The 12,023-nt window shown below is 36.7% G+C and overlaps 1 protein-coding gene across 3 annotated transcripts in view; it reads right to left on the reverse strand.

Annotated features, from left to right (window-relative positions):
* Positions 1-2,686: 2,686 nt before the first annotated feature.
* The window catches only part of SLC6A15 (solute carrier family 6 member 15), a 46,848-nt gene continuing 37,511 nt past the window's right edge, over positions 2,687-12,023 (reverse strand). Inside the window, exons 9-12 of one of the 3 annotated variants that reach the window (XM_004583070.2) lie at positions 11,284-11,476; positions 7,419-7,578; positions 4,494-4,656; positions 2,687-4,051 (exon numbers count right to left, since the gene is read on the reverse strand). In XM_004583070.2, coding sequence (XP_004583127.2) covers positions 3,680-4,051; positions 4,494-4,656; positions 7,419-7,578; positions 11,284-11,476 — 888 coding nt within the window. In that variant the 3' untranslated portion in view covers positions 2,687-3,679. The remainder of the gene's footprint in view (positions 4,052-4,493; positions 4,657-7,418; positions 7,579-11,283; positions 11,477-12,023) is intronic. The other 2 variants (XM_058673350.1, XM_058673351.1) reach the window with 2 other exon arrangements.

Consider the following 12,023-nt stretch of genomic DNA (forward strand, 5'->3'; position numbering starts at 1 on the left):
TATTAATAGTTTGTGGTGAAGGTCTGGGAGTCTTCATGGTTGGGATCCAAGCTTCCTCCTTACCATACTCCTCTCTGGAGTGCCCCCCTAGAAGCAGTGTATCTTGATCTTGAACATTTAGGACCACTCATTGATTTGAGGTTTTTCTGCTAAAAATAACTTCTGTATTAAAAGTGCATATGTACACAAACACATAGGAAGACAAATGCATACTTTCATGAAATTGCATCTTAAGATTCCATTGAATCTATTTATTAGACTTCTACATTATTTAACACTAATAGTATTAGACTCTAATAGTGAGCACAAATTCTTCTTCATCTTTTTACTCAAACCCAAACACTGTGTAAATCCTCCGTGTCACACTGTAAAAACAGGTAATTCCTAATTATGTCCATTCTGGTGCAAGTTTAGGCTAGTTTTTAAAAAATGAAGAAAATGATGCAAAGATGAGGAACTCAGTATGTTTTAAAATTTTCAATTTATTTGAAAAGCAATTAGAGAGAGAGAGAGACAGAGACCTCGTATCCGCTGATTGAGACCCCAAATGCCCACAACAGCCAAGGCTAGGCAGGAACTCAACCCAGGTCTCCCATCTGGCTGACACAAAGTCAAGTATTTGAGCCACCACCTGCTGTCTCAGTGTAAGCATTATCAGGTAGCTTGACTGGAGAACGGAGATCCAAATCAGGCACCGCCATATGAGACAAAGCATTTTAACCACCATGTCACAACATCAACTCCTGAAGTTCTAGAATGCAGAGGTAGACTTCAAACTACTCTATAATATTACCTTAGGTTTATTAAATACTATCTTACACTGTAATTTTGATAAAGGGATAGTTCTTAAAATATTTGTTTATTTAGAAAGGCACATTTCATAGAGAAAAGGAGAGAAATTTTTTCATCCACTGGTTCACTCCCCAAATGGATGCAACTGCCAGAACTGAGCTGATGTGAAACCAGGAACCAGGAGCTTCCTCCAGATCTCCCACAGGGGTGCAGAAATTTAAGAACATGAACCATCCTCTGCTCCTCCCAGGCCATAAGAACAGAGTTGGATCAGAAGTGGAATAGCCAGAGCATGAAGCAGCACCCATATAGGATGTCAATGCCACAGAGCCTATGATCAGCCTGCTGTGTGGCCACTGGTCCCCAAAGAGTACATTTTTATATCTAGTTACCAATAACTATGGAAGGTGAATAGTTCAGTTTGCTGAACCATGTTATCAATATCTAAATACAGTCAGTAGATCAAAACATGGCATATACTGCAAATGTGATTGTGTGTATATGTATTTTAATCAGCCATGATGGCAAAAGAGGACATTATTCAAATGCTGGCAAGGATGTACATGGTTCCCAATTTTATGATAGTGTGAAAATGATACACATTTATTAGAAACCATTCATCTATTTTTTTAATTTGGATCTTTCCTAAAGCTACTAATATAAAATCTTATCCTCTGGTGAGGCTGAGTGGTTCCCAGTCAGCCTCATAACCACGAGGAGCAGCAACCTGTACTCTATAATGTTATGTGTTGCCAAGTTACAGTGTCTAGTAGATTAGGGAGGCCCACTGCATTCTCATCTTACACTGTTTTTAACTTAGCATGAATTTAGCTGGTGTAATACTACAGCAAGTAGAGGTGTGTCTGTATTTGCTACACACATACATGCACACACACATGTATACACACACATATATATATATGCTTACTTCTGGGGTAGCTTATAGAAGAATTTATCACAAAAATAGACAAAATTTATATTCCTTCAACTTCTGTAATAATAAGACACATCTATGGTCTTCATTTAAAAAAGAAACCTCTCCACAATTAATTATCCATATAATAAATAGGAAGCATTAGGGAGAATACAGAAGGATATTAATTATGTTTGCAATAAACACACACAGAGCATCTCTGTAAGGACACAATAGAAAGTGGTAAATGTAGTTACCTTCAAACCAAGATGGACACTTTGAGAAATGTTGGGTGAGCAATTGTCTTTGCATGAAGTGTTATAATTTTTTAGTTCTGATCTAATCATGGGATGATACCATTTATGGAATATGTAAAATGTTTAAAACATATAAAATCTAATACTTACATGTATATTTAAAACCTAAAACATCATCATCTACTGAATGAATGTATTAAGTGCTGTAATTTATTCTATCGTATGTGCGCACCTCAGGACTGTCTGGTCAGATTAGCCATGGGTATTGTGCATGTGCCACCTTGCCTTGTGTTGATTTAATCATTTTTGATAAATGCAGATGCTAATGATGGTAGAACAGTATTAAGTAGCTACCTTTTATAAACAGTTATGAATAGAAACATTTTAACCAAATGGCATTTGCTGAGACTCCTCTGCTTTTCGTAATGTCATCTATGCAATAATTTCATAAAACTATAATTCCTTATGCATCAGAGATAATTAGAGACCCATCAGTCAACTGCACACACAGTTCCTTTGGGGACTTCAAGATGTTTATTCCAGCATTCTGAAACCATAGTGAATACAAGTTAACACTGCCTTTCCTTTGTCTCTAAACTGGTGATAGTTCTATCAATCATATATTAATCCTATATGGAATGTGATGGCTATTATAAAACTCATACATGCCCACTGAAAGGAAAGACTGTCCAGTTCATGGGATAAACAGGAAATCAAACATAATTTTTTAAACTTTGTTTATTTGTTGATTAAAATGTAATGCCATACAATTTTTAACAATCACTTAAAAAAGGATTTATATTTGCATAAAACAGAAGCAAAACAGAAGCATATGAAGTAAAATGCCATCTTGCTTCAAGTTTTCAAATCAGTACTTAGAGTACTAATATACATCTATGTACATTGCAAGTATATTGTATAAATATACTCTGAGTAATCTTGAGACCACAATAAATATCAAGTAAGTTTTTAGGCACACGGCATAAGAAAAATGCAGTCTGCATAATTCTTGAGAGTGCTCTTAAGGTCATTCACTCCTGGGTCACTTTCATACATATATTTTACACAAAATGTACACTCCTCACTCACGGGATCCTCAGACACCTCTGACTGTCCATCCCAGCATGAACGCCGTCTTATTCTTTGCTACTATTGATTGCTCTGTGCAGCTATTACATAAGAAAATATTTTGCAGCTTTCTTCAACTAATTACCTAGGAAGGTGTCATTGCTACCAAAATAAGTACGGCCTATCTACACGATATATTCATGGAAATGTGCTGAGAGGCACCAACTGACAGAATTGCTCATTGTAATACTGGGAGTTATCCTGAAGGTAAACTTAGAGATTTGAAGGTATGCCGTTTTTGAATCGCCAATATTACTAAGTCCAGAAACAATTAGAAACTGAGGTAACACCTATTTTGTTGAAAGATAGAAATACTTGAAAAAACCGCAAAAGTACCTTTTAAAAAATCCAGCCAAATGTGGACCTCAGTCATTGTGAGCTTTGTTGGTAATCCTGTCGGCACACATGTAAACCAAAGAATCCAAAGGAATGCTCTAGCTGAACTGACATACAGTGTTAGGAGTAGAGATCACAGCCATGGAACACCTGAGATCGTCCTCTGATGAGAGGAGCCCGATGCTTCCCCTAGTTGAGCCAGTGGTCATTGTTGTAAATGAACCAGATAGGACCTGCTGATTCTTCTCCCCAGCTACAGATCGGATTCTGGCATATCTGGCATATCTGCCATCAAGTACCCTATTCCGTACCGTCCATTGGGAGCAGTATCCAGAGTTGGTGATCCACTCTGCTTTCTATAAATATTTTTACCAAAATTTGGGGATGACATCTCACTTGGTATCTTGCCATGAATGAGGCTTGTGTCATCTCCCTCTAAGTTTACGGGCTCCTTTAGGACCCTTCCTCGCTTATAGGTCACAGCTGCTAAGTTACCAGAACTATCGTCTATGAGGTTGGAGTGACCGACAATGAAGACCACGGGAACAGGGAGTACTGCAAGGATTATCAGAGAGATACAGACAGCCATTCCCCACATTGGGTAGCTCACGAACTCCTCAGATGCCTGCAAGAGCCAAAAAATAATTATTACTAACACTTTTTGCATAGAGCAGAAATCCACTTCAATATTTTCAATTATTACATATTTTAAATTATGTTTACATGTTCATGCATATATTTATGCTAATAACATTTAACAAAAAATATTTATGGAGGTGGATTTGATTAACATGTTCTCCAAAAACCCAATAGATGCTGGTTTGTAATGTTAACATGAATGAAACTGTTTTAAGTAGGATAGAATCAATCTTAATCATGTGATGAATGAATACTGTATTAAAAACACAGATTTTAGAGCACAAAATCTAAATATCAAGATTGCTGCAGAAAAGCAACATCTGTTAATACACAGAATGCACAGTAAAAATGCTATGTAGAAAACAAAAGGCAAAACACCTTAAGCTAGCATTTTCATACATCTTTTAAAATCTAACATTATACTTTACCTTATCTTCAATCCATGCATTATATCCAGGAGGACTTAAGCCCATATTCACAATGCTGGCTATTAGCAATGACAACAGCACTAGAGGAGAGATATATTTCCACATATAGTAGTAGTATCTGCTTGGAGCGAAACCCAGCATATCTTTTAAATCCTCCATAAACCTAAATAAGAATAAAGAATGTGATTATTCTTGCAGTTGATTTTGCTCCATTTTTAAAGGTGCATTAAATCAGTGCTATAACACCTTACACTGAATAAAAAAACTTGTTAGGAGCTGATATAATTAAGAAAATACATAAAATAATGTGAAACCAGTTAGGTATGATTTTTATTTAGTGAAAGTCCAGCTTATCCAATTATTCCAAAATCTCTTCCTACTGAAAACTCTCTGTCTGATGAGCACACAATCTGAAGTCCTTTAAAATCATTTGTAATTTTCGTAGTAGTGGTTACTTTCGGATATCTGTAATCAGGGTTTATAGCTTCTTAATTAGCTTTGTCTTAGTCTGTTTGAATTGAAGCTAACCGATGCTTCTTTAAAGCCATCATTAACCTCCAAGTTGCCCTGCTATGTTCCTGTCTACCAATGTTTGTTGCATCATCTGATCCTTTGCGCTAGAGTTTCTCAGTGTGAGTTGTTCCGATTGCAACCCCAAGTACATATGAGTTCCCTGTATTTTGCAAATCTGTATTTAGACCTGGAATCATGATTGAACTTTCATTGGGTTTTTCAAAGTCAGGATAGTGAGGTATAATTTACACAAAATAAAATTTACCTTTTATGTTATGCAATCTTAACATTTTCAAAGCATATATCAACACATTCACGTCCTCAGTTCTACCATCTCTTTTTTCAAACATTTCTTTGTTCTATTTAACTTCCTATAGAATTTTAAAGAATTCTGATATGTGCTATATTTACTATTTTGAAGTGTCAATCCATTATTTTGCTGTGTGCATTTTTTTTCTTTTGGGTGTTAATCTGTCTCTATCTTTTTTCTTAAAATAATATCCCATAAGACTTAATCACACTTAAGTAAAAATAAATTATCTTATTCATTTAGGAGAGATAAATGAACACGCCTAAACATTTTTATTTCCAAAACTGACCTCATAGTATACCAACTCTGCTCTCCTCATATTTATCTGCTTTTGATGGTTCATTTCTTTTGAAGCACAGAATAATGTTCCATTGCCTGGATGTAGGAGAGCTTCCCAGAAGTTTATGAGAATTTGTATATTATGAAAATGTGCATGGATTTCAAAAAAAAAATTTGCACTAAAATAAACCTATTTTACATTTCCATGGATATTTTGAAATCTCCTCATACTAGTTTGTTTATCAAAGGACATCTTGGGTGCTTCCAAGTTTGGATAATTATAAATAAAACTGCAAACATGTAGACATGTTTTCAAATCATTTGGGCTAACAAGAAATGTGACTATAGACCATTCAGTAGGCATGTGTTTAATTTGGGTCCAAACTTTCTTCTAAGACGATCATAACCATTTTGTTTCCATCAGCAGTGCGTCAGAGTTCTACATCCACACCCTCACCAGCCCTTTGTGCTGTCCAAGTCCTCAGTGTTGGACATTCTAACATGCATGCGGCTGCATCTCCTTTTTACCTCAATTTCCATTTCCCTAATGATATGGGAAGTCTTTTCACATGCTTATTTGACAAACTCAGAGAATTTTTTGATCTGTTTACTTTTACTTTATGAATTGGCGCTTAAGTAAATGGTCAATTCGGTTTTTTCCTACAATTTTATGTATTTGAACGGTAGACAGAAAGAGACTTATTTCACATCTGTTGAATCATTTCTCAAATACCCTCAGCAGCCAGAGCTGACCCAGCTGGAAGCTAGGAACTGGAAGCTGAAAGCTGGAACTCCACACAGGCCTCTAATATGAGTAGTGGGGACCTAAATACTTGAACCATTACCTGCTTTAAACCTGGTTGAACAAAAGCAGGAAGTGGAAAAGGAATTGAGTCCTGGCACATCAATACAGGATGCAGGTATCTCAACTGGTGTCTAAGACTTAAGACTTATATCCCAGGCACCCATTGATAGTATCGCTAAATACATGATTCCTCAATGATCTAGTGCTTCCTGACCTAAAACTTTTAGAGAACAAAAAAAATATTCACTAAGCATGTTACAAAGCTCATCCTTTGTGCTGCTGAGTTGAACTTTGTCTTCAGTCGTGCTGTGTTTATTTAGACTCTACACAGTGCTACATTACAATTGATGGTGCTATTGCCTTTAACTCCACATATCTGTACACTAAGTAACTACTTTTAAAAGTATTAGCCATCCTTCAAAAGTCTTTGCTTTCTAGAATGCTATGATACTTCCTTTAATATCAAATGGAAAATGCTTATATTTATGAATATAATGAATTCAAGTAAAATCTCCATACAAATTGGGAGTTGGGCTAAATCATACACACACATGCGCTGGCACACACTCATCCTGATTGGGATCCAGGTGTTAGTGTTAAACAGAAATGACTAAACAACTCAGCTGCTTCTATTTAGGCGTGTGATAGGCAAGGCTCTCGGTGTCTCTCTAAGCCGTATTCTCTTCATTTGTGAAATGGAGATAACAATGATAACCAAATGGACCTAAGATTTTTGCAGCATATCCAGTATTACTAGAACCTGGAAGTTACTTTTTGATAATGAATTAAATAAAACCACCAGATTTCTGCACAATACTATAGCCTATGTGATTCGGTATAATCTTTGAATAGGCAAATATATTTTACTAAAATCGTTGAAGAGCAAGGGCCTGAAAGAGATTTGATTTTGCAAGCAATTCTCTTGACTCATTTCCCTCCTCTCCTAAATGAAACAGATATTGACTAGTGACATTTTCAAAAGAGTTTAAAATGAAAGTATAAAAGCAAATATACTTACTTATCAATGCCATAAACAAAGCTTACAGCAATATTCTCCAAAATGACTACAATTAGCAGAGGCAGTGTAGCAGAATAATCATCAAACATTGTAACAAAGTAATTTCCAGAGCGCTGCACAAATATGAGGCCAATGCAAAATGCCAGAAGACAGCAGATAACTGGACAAGAGGAATCAATGAAAAAATTAGCTCCTGTGCAGTCAAGTACTTTGAACTTCATTATGAAGAGAACATGTTTGAAAAATAACTTCTCTTTCTGAGTCGTTTTTGAGATATTAAAAACTGTAGGCAGTACAAAATTATTATAGTTATACACTTATCAAACCTTTAATACTATACCAATTACACAAATAGGCAATACATAGTATAAAAATAATACAGATTGCAACATATGTGGAGTTAAATTACCTGAAGTGGGCCCTAGCTTTAATACAATCACTATAATAATTCATCTTGCTGAATCTGAGGACACATATTTACCAAGCATAATAATAAACTGGCAAAACTGAGGAAAAAATCTGAAAATATAAATTTCCATGCCCAACTCCTAGGATTAGTAGGAAGTTGACTCTTCCAGCAAACCAAGAGTCTCTGTTCCTTCTCTGTCTTGAAATGTTATGCTGTAGTGTTGAAATCTATACATGTCTAAGTTCAATGACATCATGTAGCTTGTAACTTTGTGAAGCCCACATCTGTATCTTCATTTAACCCAAACAAATCTCTTTATCTTACTTAAACAGATAGTCTGGAAACTAATTACAACAGCACTGAGAAATCTAATTACCACACAATAACAAAAAAAATTAATCTAAAAGGAGTTTCTTTAGGAAACAAAATCTATACACTTCTGACAAGCTACCATTAACATCATAATTCAGAGAGGTTTTCAGAATCTGTATTCTCTTCCTATATTTTCACCAAATACTTTCTGCTATTTTGCTCACTAGCATGGAGACCCACAACAGTATTCTTTTTCTCAATCAGTATTTAACAGAAGTGAATAACCTGAAAGAAGTAGGGCAAGTGACAGCAATTCAGGAGAGGAAAAAACCAGGTATCTGTGATTCAGTCACATTTATATCATTGAATAATGCCTGTAAATTTGCATTAAGTAAGCCCATTGCTTTTACCTCGTAAGCAGTGCATTGTAGCCATGAGTTACATCATACAAAAATGATTTTCATCTATAAACATTCAATTTAGGAAGGAATAATAGCTAACTTGGACTCTCTGCATATGAAATGCAACTGTTTTTCACAGTGCACACAATATTTCAATTAATCTCAATTTTTGTAATATCTGAATTTAATGGTATACTTTCATTTTTCTATAACTGATAAGACTGACCCTGAAGAATTTGACTATTGTACTCAAAAGCATAAAGCTAGAACTAGCAGGTTTTGGATATATGACCAAGCCTGTCTGACTCAATAGGCCATGTCACGATCTTTCCTAATTACGTACTAATTGCAGGTAAATACAAAGGAAGTGCATTCTAGGCAATATAAACAGTAAGAACTTGGCTGGATATGTAAAAGATGAGTGATTTACTTATCTATTTTTTTCTGAATAAGCATCTTTTCATTTGCTTTTTTTACGTGCCTTTTCCAATGTCTTCCAGAGGGAGTTAGCAAATGTTACCATGTGGGACTCTCTCTATACACTGCTCCTTTTCCCTCCGTTTTGCACACCGTTTGCCATCGGAGAGGAATGGATTAAATACACGAGGATGGAGGCAATGAAAATTATGCAGAGATCATTTTTGTAGCTGGCATGTAAGGCAGGATATTGACATTGGTATTCCAAAGCAGACACTGCTTTGTTTTTGTTTATCTGAGTTGAAGATCTACACACACACGAATGCTGACATTCCATTTTAAAACACACATATGCCTGAAAGAGTGACACATCTGTAATGTGTGAGAAGTCTTTGCACATACATTATTGCTACATTTATCAACGGGTAAAATTTAAAGCCTTGAGGAAGCTCGTAAACCATTGCCTACGGCTCAAGTCCACCTGTAAATCTTTCTTTCCAATCTTAATTTCCATCACTCAACAGTCTTGTTTCTGTTCTCTGAACTGGCGAAGTATCCTACTGTTCTTTTTATCCTCTGACCTTAGAGAAAGCCCTTCTACTTCCCAATTCAGTCCTCTGACAGTTCCCTCACATACGTAGATATTTCAACCTTTTATGAATTCTTGCCACATGTGAAATCTCCATTATGCTCTCCATCAATCTACTTATATTACATGACACAATTCTTATGTTCTCAACCTGATCTTAATTTTAACACTGCTCTTTTGGAAAAGTGACCTTCTCAAATCTCTTTACGTCTCTCATTGTTTCTATTATTTCCACCAAATGCAAGCATATAGTTGAGCACTGGTATCTGAACACGTACAGACTTGAGAAATTCAAAAACCACACAAACTGATGAGTTTATCTTCTTCAGTCTTTTTTTAAGCTTTAATTTATTTTTATTTGAAAAGCAAATTACGAGGAAAGAAAGAAAGACCAAGAGGCATCTTCTATCTGCTGGTTCACTTCCCAAGTGGCCACAATGGCCACAGTTGAGCCAATCTGAAGCCAGGAGCTGCTCTGGATCACCCACATATGTGCAGTGGACCAAGGACTGCTGCCATCTTCTGCGGTTTTTCCAGGCCACAAGCAGGAAGCTGGATATTAAGTGGATCAGCCAGGATACGAACTGGCAACCATATGGGATGCCAATGATGCAGATAGAGGCCCAGCCTACCACACCACAGTGTCAGACCCTACTTTCTTCCCTTTTTGGAGACATAACTAGTAGTAAACCATAATTGCTGACATATATGTCACAAGATTCTGCATTTTCACTTAGACTACAAATATTTTGGATAATGAGAATTGAATCTAAAATGATCTCCTTTTAAAAAATATTTATTTTTATTGGAAAGTCAGATATACAGAGAGGAGGAAAGACAAAAAGGACGATCTTTCGTCCACTGATTCACTCACTTCCCAAATGACTGAAATGGCCAGAGCTGTTCCAATCCAAAGCTAGGAGCCTGGAGACTCCTCTGGGTCTCCCTTTTAGGTACAGAGTCCCAAGGCTTTGGGCCATCCTCGACTGCCTTCCCAGGCCACAAGCAGGGAGCTGGATGGGAAGTAGGGCTGCCGGGATTAGAACCAGCACCCCAAATGGGATCCTGGCGCATGCAAGGCAAAGACTTTAACCACTAGGCTACTGCATCTGGCCATAAAGTGATCCATTTTTTTAAGATTTATTTATTTGAAAGGCAGAATGATGATAAAAGAGGGAGGAGGGGTGAGCGAGAGAAGGCTTGCATCCACTGGATCATTCCACAAATGAATGCCACAGCCAGGTCTGCACCAGGCTGAAGCCAAGAGCCAGGAATTCCACTCTGGTCTTTCAAAAAGGTTAAGACCCAAGGATTTTGATGATCTTCTGATGCATTTCTGGACACATTAGCATTAAGCCTGACAGGAACAGAGCAGGCAGGGCTCGAACCAGTACTCCAAAATACACGTCCAAGAGCTGCTTCTCTGAACTGTTCCAATGACTTGGCTTCTTATGAGAAATGCTACATGCATATTATATGTACTTCTGGGTTATTGATCCATGATAATAACATTTCTATTTCCAGTACTAGTAACACTATATTTAAGTGATAAATAATAATAAATTGGTAGCTAAAGTAATATCTATTAAATATATCCTGTATATATTATAGTGAGAAACATCGTACACATGAATAAAGTCCAAAACATAATACTTTCCTATTTCCATCTCTAAATTCTGACTAAGAACCGAATAAGCTCTGTCAGTTAATAAAAAGTCAAACACATCATAAACTTACTGGTAAGAATTTCCTTCCTCACTTTGAAAGTGTCCACAATGGGGGTGATGATCCCTTCGATGGTTCCAAACATGCTCCCAAGCCCGAGGTTTACCAGCATGAGAAAAAACATCACGGACCAGAAGGGAGAGGCAGGGAAGTGCGTCATTGCTTCAGTGAAGGCGATAAAAGTGAGGCCGGTCCCCTGCACAGCCTGGAAGGCACACAAGCAGCAGTGTGAGCACACGGCAATAACAGGCAGAGGTGACAATGGGAAGGGGACTCTCAAGTCAGGGCCAGAGGCTACTGGAAATACACATTCTGAAATCAGGCTGTAGCCTGTGATATAACAGGATTTCTTTCTCAGAACCCAGACTTAGATGGATCCAAACAATGAACGTCTTCCTATAAATACAAAATACATTACATGAATAGACAAAGCGTAACATGAAAAAGTCCATGGGGGATGTAATTAAAGGTCAGTGTTACAGCCCTATCATTTTTGGGTGAACATTTATGAATACAAGCAGTTATGTATTATTGTAGCTACGTAACTGCAAATATATATATATACACATTTATATTAGAAAAGTCCATATACATATACAATTATTTCTGATCCATATATTAAGAAAAAATATTTATTTTTATGACTCCTCAAAGTAGATTCATCAATTGGTATAAAAATACACTATGAGGGACCGACGCCATAATTCAGTAGTCATCTCATATGGACGCCAATTCGTGTCCCGGCTGCTGCA

The sequence above is a fragment of the Ochotona princeps genome, chromosome 15 (assembly GCF_030435755.1).
Source record: "Ochotona princeps isolate mOchPri1 chromosome 15, mOchPri1.hap1, whole genome shotgun sequence".
Lineage (NCBI taxonomy): Eukaryota > Metazoa > Chordata > Mammalia > Lagomorpha > Ochotonidae > Ochotona > Ochotona princeps.